Here is an 18,867-nt window from a genome sequence, read left to right as displayed (position 1 = left end):
GCAGAACGCATGTTAACATCACAATCAGTGGAGCTAGGTCTTTACAGTACTAAGCATTAAATGTAAGTGTTGTACCTTGGACACCCCTGATATGATAATGGTGCTTTTCTTTCTAGGAGACTTCAGCTTCTGCTTTGCAGACTCACTTAACTGCCGAATGGCTGCTTCTGCAACAGGATCGGTGCCATTCAGTACCAGCAGTTCTGAAAAGAAAGCATTATTTCAGAGGGAAGAAAGAAAAAAAAGGAAAAAACACAGCAAAGAGAGGCAGAGTTTGTTCTTGACTTAAAAATTTAGATAAATTAGTTGAAATGGTATAAACACCAGGCGTACCAAAACATCTTCCAATTCACTACTCAACTATCGGGTCTTGTACTTCCCTTCTGTTACTCATTCTTTTGAGAAAAGGTACCTAAGTTGCACTTACAAACCCTTGCTCTGAGCACACAGGAGGTTATGGAAGCCTACACAAAACATCCAACTATTTCACTGCATTGCTACACTGTGGTGACTATAATCCAGAAGCGGTGGAGAGGTATGTCATGAAGAGCCACAGTTCTAACAAGGTACAAAGCTGGCACATGCTATTACTTATTCAGGTAGCTAATTTGCTCTTTTTCCAGACATCCTTGCTCAGCATTTCCACATTTGCTATAGCACTATGATAGGATGGAGAAGGCAAAGTGGCAGTCACTCTACTCTTTATCAGCTGCCTCCAGAGCCTGTAAAGTACACCTCCTTTCCCGCTCCAAACTTTGTACAGGAATATAAAACCTTCTTTATAAAATGCTCTTTAGTGACAAACACAAGTTTATTTTTAAGCATGGCCTTTTTTTGGCATCTAGTATGCAAGTACTTTGGGCACAGCAAATACACACTAATCGAATTCGTCAAGCTTAGGAACAAACAAGGCTAAGAAAGTTAACAAGACAAAAATCCCTGTATTTAATTGTCTGAGTTGGCTCTTCTGTTAGGAATTTTAACAACAAAAGAATACAGGCACGAATAGCAACAGTGTTAATTAAACTGAGCAGTGTCTTTTGTTACTGTGACATTAATGCAATAAAAGACGAGGCCTGAATAATTACGCTGCACCAAGTATCTCCGATACTTTTGGAATTTAAGAGTATGTGTGCACAAGGGGTATGCACGCCCATGCATGTCTGCACACTCATTATAAACCTCTGGTTTTCCATCTCCCTCGCCACTGCAAAACCCCCAGGAACAGCTGAGGGCATCCAGGACAGCATTGGTGGCACCTGCTAATTCTTATTGTTGCCGTCGCTTAGAACTATGGCACAGCCACAGCATCTTTTCTATAGTGCTTGCTGCTATTTTGACACAATGTTTGTAATAACTACTACCTAAGTTACTGCCATACCAAATGCTCCTTTGTATTTGTTTTATTTGGCTTAAACTTTCGTTCTAATGAGTAATTCTTCCCGGTGTATTGTATAAACATTTCACAGAAATTCCCCTGCACTCCCATAAAAACACTGTCCATATCAACATGCTCCAAGTTCTCTTAAGATGAGTTTTCCAGTAAATGCTTCGTATCTTTACTGTCATCAACAGTTATGAGAGTCGACTCAGAAGTCTAGGACTATCTTAACATTTCCCAAATTGGTTTAGTAATACCATGCTGCTCCATGGTATCAGAGTACTTCTTAGTCTAGAGGTAGGGAAAGATTCAAGTGTTGTTATAGCTATTCATAGTTGCTGGTTCATGTTCATCCCCAGATTTCTGCCTTTTGGCCAATCTATTTCTTTCTCTCAGCAAGCTTTCTGACTGTGCCAGGAGCAGTCTAAATCATTTCCAGATTGTCCCATCCGCACTCAAATCTGTGCAAAGAAAACTCAACTCCATATCATGTGCCATTTGCACTAGATCGGGTCACATCTTTCATTACTGTTCCATACGGAGCTACAGAAAGATCAAATGGTGACCACACACAGGAGTGAAAAACATGCTGAAGATTCAGCGTTGCAGCTCAAAAAGGTAAAATGCCCGAAGTAAAAATCACGTTTAATACAGTCAAAAGTGAATTTATAATTAAAGTTATTATCAATGCCACCTGTCACTCTGAAGGCATTTCAGCTGTGTGCCAGGTGAGTTAGGAAGGCAGACAGACAGACACAGCAAGATTGTGTATTTGCATTAGCATGAAAAACCCCAGTGGCAGGACTGGGAAGAGAGTTCAGTCTTCCTTACATGAGTCCAGGCTCGTGCCTTCTCTTCAGATAGGGAGGAATCACAATGGCCTTACAGATAAGTTTCACAGGGCTTTCATTTTGTGTGGTGTCCCCCGTGTTTTCATAAAGGAGGAACTTTTCATTCAAAAGTAAGAGAAAAAGCAGCCTGGCTTTTCTGCAGTCACCTCCCCTCTCCAAACCACAGCTCATTGTTATTTATTCAAAATTAGCAATTTAAATCACCAATTAAAAACAGAACTCTGTTACAAGACTGCTATATGCCTAACCACAGTACTTGCTAACATGAACATTTCAGTGCCTGTTGAAAGGCAGTGGCCATGTGGGTTTGCTGTTATTTTAACAGGATTACATTAATCCCATGTGCAGCAGAGACACACATTCTCATTAGCACCTTTGAACACTTCTATTACCTGTATCTGAAGACGATAAAGTTTTGCTGACTGGAGCACCATGAGAATGGATAGCTTGAACAGAGAAATCCTTTTCAATCATCTTTACTTTAACTGGAGTTTTCACAGGAGAATCTAAGGACCAAGTTTTTGGTTATTGAAATTATTCAAGACATTGAATTATTGAAATTAATAAGAACATATTATACCAATGTTAAAGCCTGTTCAAATCGTGTTTGAGAAAGTTGTTTAATACTAATTCTTAATACATGCTCTGTGGTACCCTGACCCCAAAAGACCTGTCAAGTGTAGCAATTTATTATTTTTAAACATTCTACTGTAATATGCTAGACAACACCCACTCAAGTAAAAGATCTGATTCAACAACTTAAAAGAATGCAGTTCTTGGTGAGACTTCATATAGAGACTGTTTAGGGGTTTTACTTTCATACTCATCCCAAGAAGAAGAATCTACTCCTGAAAGACATGCTAATAAAAAAAAAAAACCTTGTCACAAGATGACACCAATCCTCATTAGAGATTACAATACAGATCAAGGTTAGAAGGCACAGGATGGTCTGTCATCAGCAAACACTCTAAGAGTCTGATACTTCTGTCATGTGGAAAATCATCCACCAAAACCAAGCTGTTCTGCATTATCACCCTACCATGAAGATTTACAGTGTGTATTAAAAGGAGCATTAACCACCTCTCTTATAAGAACAAGGTTTCATGAAAATTAAAAACCTGATTCTGAAAAATACAAATAATGCCCACCCCTTGGCCCCCAACACATCAGAGAAGTCTGGACAATGGCACCTTTCCTTATGTCCCACCTCTCCAACTTCTCCTGGTCCCCACTCTAAGAGTGAACACCAGGAGAAGTAGATTTCCTCACCTGTGCTCAGTGGAGAGGATCTCCCTTCTAGACGAGGTTTGGTTTTCACAGCAGTTACAGTAGTGACCACAGTCCCACAGGGCATCACAGTGCGATCCTTTTCTACCTTAGTGGCTGGCACTGGAGAAGACACTTGCCATGTCTTTAACTCATTGGGTTCTATGAAAAAGAACTAGGAAGACAAAAAAAAGTCACCTCGGAAGCACAGCAAAGCAAGAAGGACACTAACATTTCTAGCTAGTACTCCTTTAATATTTTTATTAACGCTCAAGAGCCAAACAGCTAATTCTTTTGATAGACACAAGTACCATATGAAGTGTTACCACGCAACCTGAATGCACTATAACTCAGCCACAAACCACAATGCGCTGTGAGTGACAGTCCAAAGCACGAGATGAGCATTCACAAGTACTTCCTGAAGTAAAAGATCCACCATAAAACCACCCGCACGCAGCAGTACCTCTGCGCTAATGGATCCCGGCCCGGGCCCCGGCTCTGGGCTGCTCTCGCTGGCCCCGCTGCTCAGTGCGAAGCTCTGCTGGCCAGAAGGTTGTTTCCTGAACAAGTCTAGAGGTACGGTCGCCCTTGCAGACAAAGGACCTGGAAGAAAAAAAAAAAAAAAAAAAAAATCAACAAAATCAGCTCACATCTGAGCTGTCGGTATGTTTAAGGGTGAGAAGACGAGGGAGGAGAAGGAAGGACAGGGGCGGCTCATCGCAAGGACCGGTTCTGCACCGCAGGGCAGAAACACGGCAGTTTTCACAGCTTGCTTTCTGCTTTAACACCAGGCCTCAGCCTGGCCTGGTACTGTGCAACAGGAAGGAATGGAGACATTACTTATTTGCCACTATTTTTTCCCCAATATTTTTCCCCCAATATTTTTCCCCGGTATATACAGAATGTTTAGGGTAAAAGAAAACATCTAGAAATACTACTACTAGGTTCTGGAACAAACCCCGTAACCAGCTACCTGCATCTTTAATTTCAGAGAACCCTCTGGATTCCTGGCAAACTGGTGCATCATTAAGAATAGTCTTTCTTAATTTCAACTTTAGGGCAAGTTCAGCATTTCTCCTGTTGCTCCCCTTACTTTATTTGCTATACTAGATTGGAGCAAACTATTAGCAAAACTACCGCATGATTTCAGAGGTGAAATTCTACTTTTCTGTTTAATTCAAAGACAAGTAGAGATCTACATTATATTCACATTACTCAGCTCTCTCCTCATTAATGTGATTCTATTTTGAGTTTTCTATTCAAATTTTTGGGAGAAGAACAGCTAAGATGGTTTGGGGGTGGCAGGGAGAGGAGGAAGATGACTGTCAGTGCAACCAATTGCAACCTTTTTCTTCAAGAAACCAGTCTGGTAGTTACACTCTCAGTAGGATATAGAACATTACTGGTTTTGTTTCAAAGACCCACTACTAAAGATGCTCAGGTACAGGTAAGATTAAACTTTATGCAACAAACAATGTACATTTGCTGACTGTATATAGATCCCATTTTTTTTGCTAAAAATAAAAAAATAGTATCCATACCAGAGAAATTTTTAAAAGTATTTGTCTACATTTGACTTCCCAATCCCTCCAATAATCACAGATCACATGCAAGGTATTGCACAACTTTGTGCATCTACATTATTAAAAATAAAAATAAATACAGTAACCCAAAATTAAACACAGTCTACTTGTATGTATTACTTTTTAAACGTGGCTTAGATGAAATATTATGACCTAATAAACTATTGGCCAAGCCTTCATCTACTATCACAAGACACCACGAGTACGGGTTTTTTTTATTAATCACTGGGTATGAAGACCTTCGGCCAATACTTTATAACGTTTTCTTGAACTAAGCTGAATATAACCGATGGTACTAAACCACAGAGAAATAGGTAAGTGTCAAAAAATAATATTTCTTTTTTGTTTGTTTTAGACCTGAAACCTCACATAAGAAGGAAAAAGCAAACAGATCCAAGATCTGAAATGCAGTTACAATATTTCTAGCTACAGCAAAATTCTGTATCAGTAAAATAACATGCAGTGTACACGAGAAGAATTTATGATGTTTTGTCACCACTTCAATAAAGCCCAAGTAATGAAGTACTTGGAGCAAGTTTACAAAGCTCATGCAAACACCTTAACACGCTCTCTGGTCTCAGCACCCACCTACCCTTTACCCCCACTAGGAAGGCAGTGCTTCTCCAAATAAAACAAATGCAATAGAGTAGTGGAGTTTTCTTGCCACTGAAGGCTAATTGCAAACTGCAACAACAAAATCAAATAGTAAAAATGTTTCAGCCCCCATGTTTTATATTTAATCCAATATAACCAGAATTAGTGTATTTTATACCTGGTAATTGCTAGGCAACATTTGGGGCTTGAAAAGGAATGATTTTGGATTAACACCCATGATTCCCCTTCACTCACAGAAAGGCTTTGAAAGCTTAACTAACAGTGGATCTGTTAGAAGTTTAGAAGCCTGAAAAATCAGGATATCAGCAGATGGAAGACTCAGTATGCTGACAGTCTAGAAAGAAACTCAAGGTTTCTCTGTAACCTTAACTCAGAGGAGGACAGAGACATGTGAACAGCAGATTCTCTCTTCTGTCCATGATTACTGATGGAAGCAAGACTGTACATAGACAGCACTTAACCCAGGTCAATCAGAGCTGCCCAAGAACTCTGCAATTTTCCATGGATTCCAACTCTGGGACCTACATTTGAGGACAAGCTCAGAGAGTTTAAAACCACAAACTTAAGTCATAAATTTTCCCCATGCCGCCTGTTTTGTACAAGTTTGGCTGGCTATTTTCAGCTGATCTCCATTCCACAGCTGTTCATTCCCCCCCCAGGCTCCCTAGAGCCAGGCTTGAGGCATACCAGATTTCACTACCAGGACATGTCAGCAGAAGACATCTACGCCTTAATGCAGGTTCAGAAATCTGTCAGTTGCTCGTTTGACTGTGCAGGCAGGTAGGACTTAAGTCAACATTTAGCAATGCTCACAAATGGATCATGCAAAACAATTCACTTTTAATACTTACTATCCAGCTTCCCATCTTCTACTATTTGCAGCTGCAATGCTTTTGATTTGGCACTTAGTTCCCTGTGAAGTAAATGAAACTATGTTAGGTCTTTGCAGGTGAGCAGATTTTCCTTCCCACTTAGGTTTTCCCCTTTCCCGTTCTGGTTGCCAACACCCAAATGTTTCCTGGCCCGCACCAAGCCAGCCAGCACCGCTTGCTGACTGAGCCGGGCAGCACCACATGGCAGCACCGCTGGGTACACTGCATGCGTAGCATCTTTTTGACCTCAGGTAAGACTGACTGAAGGGTTCATAGTCAGAAAGCCACAGCCTGGTTCCCTCTAGCACTGCTGCACAAGGTCGATTTCCTAAAAATTCTGAGGCTTTTCTTCTCCCCAGTAGTTGACAAATACTGCCCTTCAAGCTGATGTTGGTCCCTCGTCTGACTGCTACACCACAGCGCTAAGAAGCTACTTTTTCCTGGCAGGATCAAATTTTTAAGCCAAGATCTCAGAACAGGTCCAATCAACAACCTATCCAAAGCTGTAGGATATCCTGTGAAAGCAGGAAAGTGTCTTGCAAAAGCAGGACAGATGCAAGTAAATAAAAGTAGTTACAGTCTTATGCGAGAGGAGTCAGTATTACCTTCACAAAATAAGACTCAAGGATGTTGCAAGACAACAAGAACTAGTTCCTTTTTGAGAGAACCAATGTGAACTATTAGCAGAATTACTGGCATATGCGGTGCTTCATAAAATAGTCTAGACCACAGATACAAAACAAGGAGATTCCAACTGGACAAAAGAAGGACATTTTTCACGATAAGAACAATCAGCCATTGGAATAATCTGCCCAGGGAAGTGGTGGATCCCCCAACATTGGACAATTTAATATTCAGCTGGGCAGGGTGCTGGGCCATCTTGTCTAGACTGTGCTTTTGCCAAGAAAGGTTGGACCAGATGATCCTTGTGGTCCCTTCCAACCTGGTATTCTGTGGTTCTATGATTTGATATAAAACCTTTCCTCTAATTGAAACAGTGAAGAAAACTGAGTACCTACTGAAGAACCTTCCAGTAAAACTTGATTTTATAACCTCCTCAGTAGGTGCTCTGCCAAAAACCTTAAAGGCATATATGTATGTATTTTATTTTTATGCCTTCATTTCAGGACAGTGTGATCTTAGTTACAAGCATCCCACCTCCGTTAGCTGCTGTGGGACATAATCTATGCAGCAGGTTTTAAGCTTTTCCCTGCCACTCCCATCCCCTCCAGCACCTCCAAACTTTGAAAGGAAGCACCTCGATGGTACTATTGCCACTCTTCCCGTGAAGCTAAAGCAGAGCCTGACATGGTGGTCAATGCACTGGTCTTCAGACTGGTGAGTATTTTCGTTTTTTAAGAAAGTAAAGGGGGTGGGGGGGAATGTGAGCTTGAAAGAAGGTATGCAGCCAAATCCTGATCAGTCATCTGTAGAAGTCCCCAAGCTTACTTCATGCACTTTTAAAAAGCAGCCAATGCTGTGGAAAACCCAGCATTATCCCTAGCATCAAGGGCAAATTCCAGTCAACTTAATCACATCCTGCCTGCCCTCTCTCTGCATTTTCAGTTAGAAAGGGTATTATTCTGACAAACTTCCTGTCCAAAATCACCGGGAACACGTCTGCTCTGCAACACAGAGCACAGGTGCTGTTCTACCAACAGATGGCTGAAGTGATTCACAGACCCAGTGGCTGAAGCACTTTGAGATACTCTAGAATGGAGACCTGTTACAGAAGTGCTTTTTCCCCCCTCTTATTGCAGAGAAGAAATTGCATCACATTAATCCTTAAGTCTTGATGGCAACGCAGCACACTGTCACAGAAGAACGTTGTCTGTATGTAGCCTTCCACAAAAACTGTAGGGCCTCATAACTAAAATCAGATTTTAAATGCCGTCAGACTGTGCATGTCTGGAGGAAGAGAGCTTCCTATCTGGTTTTCCACTTGACAGCAGGATGAGAAGCAGTTCCACACACCACCATCAGACTACAAAAAAATGTGAGGCCTTTCAGTGTTGCTCTACAATGTCACTTTTTCTTTACTGACTATAGTGACTTCTAATCAACTCCAACCCCTGCAACACACGCAGAGGTACCCAGTGTTCTCCAAGTGCTGTACAACCTGTGGTGACCGATCCCGATGCCTTCCTTCAAATCAAGCAGCCCCTGTCGCATTTCCCCTCAGCTCTCCTGTTCCTGCACTGCACGCTCCATAGCGTTCACAGGTGCAGTCCAGCAGACTGCGATGAGGAGGCAGAAAAAGGTCTCTGCACTGCACGCTCACTCCCCCTTCAAGCTGAGGATGAGCACATAGAAGCACACACCGCTCCCTAAGGAAGGGAGCATTCAGCACAGACAGGCACGGGTCTGCATACACACTCAGTTCCTTGTAAACTAAGCCTCTTGCTTTGCAAGAGAAGGAATGGATACAGTGGATGCCAGCCTGTGACTAGGCGGTGAAGAAAAATGTCATGCAAAAACAAACAGCGTTACTCTCTGAAATATATATTTCTATACATATATATAGAGAAAAGGAATTGACATGGGAGAAGAAAGTTATAGAAAGAACCAGAGAGACTCCATTGTGCATGAAGTGCCTTTCACCTTAATAATCTGCTAGAAAAAAAAACCAAACCAAACCAAACAAGCAGTATCTGCTGTATGTTGCATGGCAGCATCTCTATGCCATTCCCCCAGGAAGCTGCTTCTGCCTGCCTGTGCGGGCATTTAAAGCCCCTAGAGAAACATCTCTCTGACCCAGTGGCTCCCCCAGTGCTCTGCTGATAGAAAGTGGAAATGAGAAGAGTTTTAGAACTGGTCACTCTTGACCTTATTTACAGAAGCTGTGTGAATCACAGAATACCATGCGGGCTGCCCAAAAGTCCCATTTTTGTTCTACAGGAAAAAAAACCCCAAACCAAAACCCACCCTAGTTAGTTTTACACTCCCTTTTTAATCACAGCCACCACTCTTTTAGATGGTCACTTTTTTACACATTTACATTTTCCACTCAAGGAAGGGAATGGAAAGACATCAGATTTCCTCAAATGCAGTTTTCCAGGTAAAATGACTTTAAAACCTTGTTAACACTTTTTTTTTTGGCACTGTATGAAATGACAGGGTGATTTATTATGCTTGTTACCACTGTCATTTACTAGAAACACGCATCTGCCAGGGAAGATCTAGAGACCTGTTTGATCTCATATCCATGCAGAAGGTAATTAGATACTCTGAAGACCCTGCCAGATACAGATTTCTCTGAGGCCACCCGAGTGGACGTATTTCAAAATGCCATTCTTCCCTCAGAGACCTCACATAATTTAAGTAAAAAAAAAAAAAGATGCTTTACTATAATAGTATTCTCAGTAGGTAAGTTACTTACAAGATAAACTCTTCCTTCCAAAAGGGATTTGCAGCATTTTTGGCTACAGAGCTGGAAAACTTCTGCATAGGGTCATTCAACTGAACTATACACACAAGGTTTGTGCTGCCTGTAAGGGCAAGAAAAAAAATCAATATCCAGTTATTAATACTCCGTCACCAAGAGGCACACTTACTCAAAAGAAAGCAAAGAACCCCCTTCCTTACATACTACACTTTTCAACAGACTATTGCAAACACTTCCCCATTCTCCCACAGGATAAATTTCTTTCCTCCATTTGTATACCATCTACATTAATGGTGATGGTCAAGATTGCATCATCATTGTCTTACGTACTGTTTTACGTAGTATGAAACATGACAACCCAATCAAAATTCTGGCACGAAGCAAAAAAGGGCAGGCATACAAAGATCAAACAGGATGGGGAGACAGAATGAACAGCAAGGAGGTGGCAGTGTGGGTGCGAGGCAGGGAGGGAGTAAAGTTGCTTTCAGCTGCTTTAAAAAAACCAGAAGTTTTCTAAGTTCCTACTGGCCACAGTCACAGGGGTTTCTTTGGACATCAAAACAAGCTTTCTCTGCTAGCAAGTGAATTATGACAGTAGCATTAATTAACAATGGCTTTGTAGACTGCAGCTTTTAACAAGTTCATGACATTTTAGAGTACTGATGCAGAATTATCTCTACCTTGATCTTAGAATTTAATAGTACGGCAAATTGGCATATTAGAGTAGTTACTAATATATTGCTGCTCCAAGAGGAAATAGTTTGCACAATGTGCTCTTCTTGAAACAATTCATTTTGGATGGCTTTCACAGCATCAGAAATCATTTCAGTCCCAGCATTCCAAAATATCAAGGAAAGCAACAAAAAGCTCAGTACTGACTGTGTGCAAAGCAAACAAAAGATACGTTGCCTCCAGTTCTCCAGAAGGATCTAGGTTTATATTTACTACCATCAACTCCCAGTTGTCCTCTGGTGGTGCATCAGGGCTGTGGATGAGCCCTACCTCAGGCACAGAACCAGCTTGGGCCCGGCAAGGTTGTTAGAGGAGACCAAGCACTGTGTACACACAGCTTATTTGGGATCCCAGCTAACCCTGGAGTAAGTAGTTTAGCTGCTTTCACAGCGAGCTGAGCCCGAGTTAATGAACCTGGCGTGGTTTTCTGTTAACCCAGCCATATGTCTCTGCAGCCTGCTCTTGCTGCCAGCAGCGCTCAGCAGCCCGGGGCAGAAACGCCTGTACAGCTCTGTCTGAAATGACACCGGAGCCACTGACCGATTGATACTGAACAGGGTATTTCAGCATTTCTGCCCCCCACACCCTGGTGTACACAACTAAAAATTTTTTCCTTAACAGCAGAAATCACCTTTGCCCTATATGATACACTGTGGACCACTCCATACTAAATCTAGGATAATCTTTGTTTACATACACAAAGGAGACAAAAATGGGCACAGCTCAGAAACAGAGACCAGTTCTGCTACTGGTTACTCAGCAGTTGAACTAATATATCTATAGGAAAGCCACAAGCTCCTATAGACCATGTTAGCATCCATGGTTTATAGGATGATAATGATCAAGACAGACAAACTGCTCCTCCTCAACCCTCTCTGTATCTATGCAGATTAGCCTGCAATATTGCACACTCAATAATTATTGAGTCTCAGAGTTGCGAAAGGATAAATTAATTATTGCTGCAAGACAAGGCCAGGAAAAGGTAAGAGAACAATAATTAAAAGGCAGCAAGCTATGTCCAGAAGCTAGCATCTCGCCAGCTGTGCGGTATTTCCACTAGATTTCGAGTGTACCAGCTAAACCCCACTATGAAGCTTTATTTCTCACACTCAGTTCCAAAGCATTTACACTCCCAGAGTTGCTAGGGAATCAGCAAAATTCCCTGCATCTCCTTTTAGGAAAGCAAATGGTGATTTTGCCTCTCAATATCTGGGTTCCCAAAGTAGAGCACATTAATCGTACCCTCTTCCTCTCATTTTCAGGGAGGAGGCAGAGAGGCTTTCCATAAGATGAATCTTCTGTTGCATGCACATAAAGGTATCTCATCTCATGACTTTTAAAGGCAGCCAAAATGATCTGCTCTTGAAAAGTTTAGTTTACTCTGCAAAATCGTAGAGTAGTAGCAAATTCTGAATGAGTTTTCCTGCAATCTACAGTTTCCAGCACAGTTTTATTTATATAGGATATTTCACTGCAAAGAGTGCCAGAAATGCTTTAAAAATAATTTGTTTTTAAAAAAAAAAAGTCTGCAGAAAAGTTTTAGGGGAACCACTTCCAACCAGGATGAGCAAAGCAGCATTATGCAAGAGTCTAGGGCAGAAACCTATTACATCTAACTGAAAAAACGAGTCTAGCAAGTAGGATATATTTATCCAAAACTAATGCCTTGCCCAACTTAGCAGCCACAAGCTTCCACTAAAAAGACTATTACAGAATTGTTAGCGACCATAAATAACAGAGCCTCAAATTTGCATTTCCACTGACACTATCTGAAATATGCTTGCTTGTGCCTCAAACAGTGATGGACGCATGCTTGCACTTGAATCAAGTCTGAATACTTGCTAGACAGGCTTGGCGCTTCTTTCCAAAACCAATACTGCAACTTCACTAGGCAGTGACCTCCTTTGTGGTTTCATTCTCTACTTGCACTCCCTCACCTACCCACAGAGGTACTTTATGAGGGGGAAGAAATCCCTGACAACAAAACACCACCTTTCAGAAGAATTTACATAGATAATTAGATACTACATAAATCAGCAAATTGTTCAAAAGTAAAGAAAAGCAGCTGTAAAAATAAGGTAATACTGAACCAAACCAATGTCACTGCTAACAGTTAATGGAGAGCTGGATTTGAGTGCCTCATCATAGGTACACCCAAAGTGATAAGTTTTAGAAATTAAAACTAAAATTCAAAAAAAGTAATCAGCCAACTTTATAAACACACTCACTTCATTTCGTTTTCAACAATGATGTATTTGTTTACAAGAAGATCAAGATGTTCAAATACTCAAATAAACCAAAACACACACAGTTTTGTAGAAGAATGACTAAGTCTCTTTTTCGGAGTACAGCAATTTCTTACATCGTCTTTTGAGGGAAAGCTGTAACCCAGAACTTCCAAATTATTTCATCCGAAAGGAATAAAAAACCCAATCTTGCTTGAAAAGGAGCAGCATCGCATGGACTACGTTACCTGCAGCACTGTGATCAGTTAGGTTCACTGCGATGTTCTTCACCAGCAGTTTGAGTTCATGAGCCCTTGGAGGTTTAGGCGGACTAGTGCCCTGAGGGAGAAGGCTTATGTTCTGTACATTCTGTGAAAAGCAAGCAGAACAAGAGGGATCACACATACGCAAATACCAAACACTTTTAACTTCTGTCACATTGATATAGGGAAGGAGATGTGTGATGGGGTGTAACATCAACAGACAGCCATGCGGGAGTTACGATCACAAAGCCTTCACTGCCAAAGGCTATGTTGTTTTAAATAATTTGTTGCAGTTGTTTCTGATCACTGAGCGGGTCATGAATATATAACAGAAACACTAAGCAGAAGGACATTTCTCAAAAGATTTAGGTAGGAATAAGACTTACCTGAACCTCCTTTATATCTGTAGGCCTTGTACTCAACACTACAGATGGAGAAACTGAGCTAAAGAGGTTCTTCAAAACATCGCTGAGTGTTTCAGTTATTGCACGTGTCCCTGCTGTCTGTCCCTAAGAGGAAAGAAACAATCAATGCTTCTCAAAACTCCGAAGAAAGAAGTTAAGGCAAAATTTAATTTGGTATATCTAAACTAGCAAAGCTATTGAACGTTAAGTTTGTCAGAGAGAGACATGGTTTCTGTTGCCAACAAAATGTAACAAGAGATCATGCAAATAATTACTTAAATTTCTATCTTGTGCACTAAAGGAAAACTAGAAGTTTACACTGAAAATGCCACATGCTGTTCTGAGAGTTAGGAAACCACAGCTATCAGCCACAAAAACAGAAGTTTCATTAACAGTTTATATCTTATGATGGTGTTTTAAAAGTTTTTGTACTGCTTTGCACTCCACCGAGAGAGCAGATCAGGTCATCAGATAAGCAGATCAGCACTGTTCCAGTGATTTAATGGGAGTCATGCCATCTTGCAACAGCTGAGAAGGAGCTAATCCTGTGCTGCACTGAAAAAAATATTACAGTATCTCCTGGAGGTCTTCAACCTTGCTGAAAAGTGCCCTGTATGGACAGACGGTCATGCTGCTCTGCGGGACTGACTTGTACGTTTGTCCATTCAAAAATCTCATGGCAATCTGTGCTTAGCACCAATGTCTCTGACAGATGAGAACAGAACACAGATTTTGCTTACATACATAGCTTCACACAATTAATTGTAAGGTGTATGAAGACTCTGAACCACCCCTGACCTCCCTGCGCTCCTGGAGAAGCCTGCTTCCCATGTCACGCTCCTCAGATAGTCTCTTATGCTCAGGTATCTACAGGGAGTGGATTTTTAAATTAAGCTATCACAGAAAGTGCAGTCTGATAACCAGCTGCTCTAAAGGTGGGACAGGAGAAATCTGTCAGGTTTCTTTTCTGAAGAAAAGACTGAAGTAAGAGACAAAGATCTAACCTAAAATAACAGTGGGCTTATCCGCCTTTTCTCATCTGATACTACACCTGAGAGACTTCGCTATTACAGAACTAGGCTATAAAGGAAAGGGAACTGATTTACAGATGCAGATACAGAACAGCTGGAGAATCCAATAATCACAGAAAGCAGAAAAAAGGTACCCTTCTGCATGCTGCTGTCTGATGGGAGAATGCCTACAATCAACATGCCATGGCCAACAAACACGGCCTTGCTGCAAAGAGAAGGCAGACTGGTGACAAGGACACCCAATTTGTACCAGCAGGGAGACCAAGCCTAATCCTTGTAGATTCCCTTGGTAACACTGCAGTCATGCATCACCAGCCTTCAGCACTACCCATCATAGAATCACAGAATAGTTCGGGTTGGAAGGGACCTTCAAAGCTCATCTAGTCCAACCCCCCTGCCATGAGCAGGGACATCTGCAACTAGATCAGGTTGCTCAGAGCCCCGTCCAGCCTGGCCTGGGATGTCTCCAGGGATGGGGCATCTACCACCTCTCTGGGCAACCTGGGCCAGTGTTTCACCACCCTCATCGTAAAAAGTTTCTTCCTTATGTTTGGCCTGAATCTCCCCTCTTTTAGTTTGAAACCATTGCCCCTTGTCCTGTCATAACAGGCTCTGCTAAAGTCTGGCCCGTCTTTCTTATAGGCCCCTTTTAAGTACTGAAAGGTCACAATAAGGTCTCCCTGGAGCCTTCTCCTGCCCCAGGCTGCTGCAGCCATGCAGCACAAGGAAGGCACGAGGCAGGAACAGAGTCTCCCACAGCCACATCTCTGTGAACGCGGCGAACACGGGCTTTGCTCTGACACCCTGGACACCCAGCACCACACTCCTCCATTACAGACAGCTCTCAGCACGAGCAGCAATCTGTAATTTCAAGAGACTTGGTCCTTTCTTAGGTGCAGGAGAATGATGGTGCAATGACTTCTGCACTCCTAAAGATTTGCTTGCAGCTTGCACAACAGGTCAAACAGATTTGGAGTAACAGTCCTTTCCCAACTACCCAAGTGTTACAGAAACATTTAGGGTGTTTCATAAAAATCCCAGGAATGTTGTGTACAGAAGTCTTGTTTCACAGCCTTCTTACCTAACTGCCCCTTCATCACAGGTCGCTATGGTTCAAAACACACAACAGCATCGACCAGTCCCACAGAATCTCTGCTTTGTTCACGCTGTGCTCCCTCAAACAACCACCAAGAGAAGAGGCAGCAGCACATTTCTACAACTTGCAGATAATGCTCTTTTACTTTAAAAAAATATTAAAGTAAATTAAGCTGCCAAAAGCCTCGGTTTCAGTAATTTCATTACCCATGTTATTTAAATGAGAAGATAAATTGTGGTTAGTTTTCACTGTTTTGGAAGTAATTCCCCTTCCCTGTCCTTACCTAAACACTGTTTGTTGAAGAACGCTGTCAAATTGCAAAACCCCAGCTGTCTTTCATCTTGCTGTCAACCTAATCTAATATTTGTTCTTCAAGAACAGCAACAATCGTCACTGGACTTCTACTCATAGGTATTTTGTGGTGTTTACATAGTTATTAATATTTGGAAAGCAGTTTGGTTCAAGAGCCTCCTGTCAGCCCAACCTCATTTTTAGCCATCCTTATTTGCAAAGTACTGCTCCATCTCAACGCCCTCTACAAAGAAAGCTATAATGGCTTAACTGTCAACCACAAAGGCTTAAGACAACGCGTTTTACTCTGGGTTTGACATGGGTTAGGGGTGTGCAGCCAGAGACCACAGCCCCTTGGGACACATGAAGTCACCACATGCCAACCCAAGTGCTGCTAGTCATCCAGATTGCCAAACACAACTCAGGTTCACCCAGTTATTATCAAGAGAAAGCAGGTTATTATACCCACCTTGTCTGACTGATGACAAAACCACTGTGTAGATAATCACAAGCAATTAAAGGTATCTATTTGTAGACACAATATTGCTTCCAAAAGAGGTAGAAACAAGACAAAAAAGCTGACATTTAAAAGCTGAAGCAATTTCCGAGGTGTAGGTTGCTCGCTGATTTTAGCTCTTTGTTTATTGCCTTCGCTATTCCCTAAACGCTAATAGAAACTTCAAAGTGAAAATAAAGCCCTTAGCTATTAAGAACTTAACAGGCTCATTTTAAAACCACAGACTAAGCACAAGAAGTTGCAACTCCTCTGCAACCCTGGATGTGGGCATCTCTCAAAGAGCAGGTTGTGAAGTCCAGTGACTCTAACAGAGTCACCTGCATTTTTCAGTAAGTACTTAATGGCTGTTCAATATATGGATGATCAGCATGTCAGCCCTGACATGTAAAGGTCGTTTACACTGCTACGCATGCACAGTAAAATCTACATAAAAACCCACTTCAAAAGACTCGTCTGTCTTTAGTTATGAGTTTCACATTTTTATGTATAAAAATTGTGGTAATAAATTATTAAGATTCTAGGTCACTCACTACAGGTCTTTAGAAGCAGCTCTACTATACAATAAACCTATTTTTAACGAGGCCTTCAGTCAGAAAACCAACTTCACAAACAAAAGCAAGTCTTCACTCACTGTTATAGGAAAGGCTTAAGTCACCAAGTTTGTGCCAAAAAAAAAAATTGTGAAGGGTCAAAGGCAGAAGAGAATCTCTGTCACGAAATTATTTCAGGGGATGTCCCAAATAAAGTCTTCCAATGAATCAGTGTTAATAGTAAGATAAGGTGCAATTCCAAAAGCATCAAGATATTTTTAGATCATCCACCATTTCCTTAAATAATTGTATTTTTTTAGAGCTGTTTCGGAACTATTGCCAGATTTCAAAATTGATCTAAGCTAAGGATGGGGCAACTTTGTAATTCCTTTGATGGAAATACCATTGCAACTGTTTTCTTATTATTATTATTTTAGAAGTGCTCTGAGAGAAGGTATTTAGGAACAGACATTTTTCACATCTTTGAACTTGGATGAAAAATTTTTGTGAAGCCATTTGTTTGTCAAATAGGGACTCGATTCATCTTTAATGCTTCAGTAATCTTGAAAAATGCTCCTAGATTTCAGAGATGTAGGGTTTTGACAGATGAGTCACGGCAGATTTCATTGAAGCAGCTCAAGACAGAACTCCCAACAGGTGACTGCCCCATGCTTCTACCAAAGGCAGCCAGCAGAACGGAATGGGTATTTTTGTTTCAGCTCTTCCAGCCTCACCGGACACTTTAGCTCTAGACATGACTACTGCGGCCCTAAAGCACTACACTGGTTTTGCACTGAAGGGGTGGAGACCCTTCTTCTCTACATTATGACAGATAAAAGTTACTGACTGACCTCCTGCCCTGTTGGCTGGATTTCAAAGTTGGTTTCATTGGCGTTAATGAGGAACCACTCAACTTTGACATCTTCTCCTTTGTCTTTCACGTGGAGCTGAAGCTGTGGATAGGAAAGCAGTTATTGGAAAGTGTTCTTGTGTCCTATAAAGAATTGTAGTTCAAGCTCCATACTAAGGTCCACCAGAGGAAGAATGATACCAGTTTCTAAGTAAGTAAATTCAAAGTGACAATCTAAGAAGGCAGAAGTTACTTAAGCTTTGAGTGCATGCCAGTCAAAAAAGGGTATTGTTCTATACATCCAGGTAGTTTACCCAACATGTTATTTACCTACACTATCCTAAAGAGGCAGCTTAATTTATGAATTTATCACTTGCCTCAGAGGGAAACTGTAATATTATTAAACGTTTCAGATGAGGTTTTAACAAAAGGAAGAAGAGACAGAACAACTCTTTACCTGCAGGTGAAGTGGAGACAGTTTAACGCTGTACGACTGACCTTCCGCAGCCACAGGTGAAGTATGTGAGACAGTGACAACAAATTTGACAGAATCTCCCACAACATTGCAAGAAACCACCTAAAGAAATGAAAGCAGTGGGGGGAGACAAAAGAAAGGAAAAAAAAAATTAGTCTTCTGAAGGAGGTTTGGTGAAGGCAAGAAATGAACTAAGGAAGGACTTTAAGCTACTAGAATCATGCTAAATTGTGCAGGATTTTCTTTAGCATCCCTGCCTCCTTCTGTACATTCACTTCCAAAAACTGTAGTTCAAGTGTTTGCTTCTGGACATGGAATTTAATAACTGGAAATTCTGGTATTTTCCAAAACTTATTTTGTATTGTTATACAATACAAAAGTAACTTCTCACCTGACAAGGACTCCTTTGTGTTTCACGTATTTATATACTAAAAGCTCAAAGATCACAATTTTGCATAAGGGAGACAAAGAAGTTTGCTCTTCTTCCTCTTCTGCTCCAA

General features: G+C 41.3%; 1 protein-coding gene across 1 annotated transcript in view; it reads right to left on the bottom strand.

Moving 5' to 3' along the window:
- The window catches only part of C2CD2 (C2 calcium dependent domain containing 2), a 43,329-nt gene that overhangs the window by 12,476 nt on the left and 11,986 nt on the right, over nt 1-18,867 (bottom strand). The window contains exons 3-12 of the mRNA XM_065656806.1: nt 18,350-18,469; nt 17,894-17,995; nt 13,560-13,682; nt 13,159-13,279; nt 9,948-10,056; nt 6,548-6,609; nt 3,962-4,101; nt 3,502-3,673; nt 2,625-2,738; nt 76-203 (exon numbers count right to left, since the gene is read on the bottom strand). Of these exons, the coding sequence (XP_065512878.1) occupies nt 76-203; nt 2,625-2,738; nt 3,502-3,673; nt 3,962-4,101; nt 6,548-6,609; nt 9,948-10,056; nt 13,159-13,279; nt 13,560-13,682; nt 17,894-17,995; nt 18,350-18,469 (1,191 nt within the window). The remainder of the gene's footprint in view (nt 1-75; nt 204-2,624; nt 2,739-3,501; nt 3,674-3,961; nt 4,102-6,547; nt 6,610-9,947; nt 10,057-13,158; nt 13,280-13,559; nt 13,683-17,893; nt 17,996-18,349; nt 18,470-18,867) is intronic.

Source organism: Caloenas nicobarica, chromosome 1 (assembly GCF_036013445.1).
Source record: "Caloenas nicobarica isolate bCalNic1 chromosome 1, bCalNic1.hap1, whole genome shotgun sequence".
Taxonomy (NCBI): Eukaryota; Metazoa; Chordata; class Aves; order Columbiformes; family Columbidae; genus Caloenas; species Caloenas nicobarica.
The sequence above is the reverse complement of the archived record's forward strand: the minus strand, read 5'-3'. Positions and strand labels throughout refer to the sequence as shown.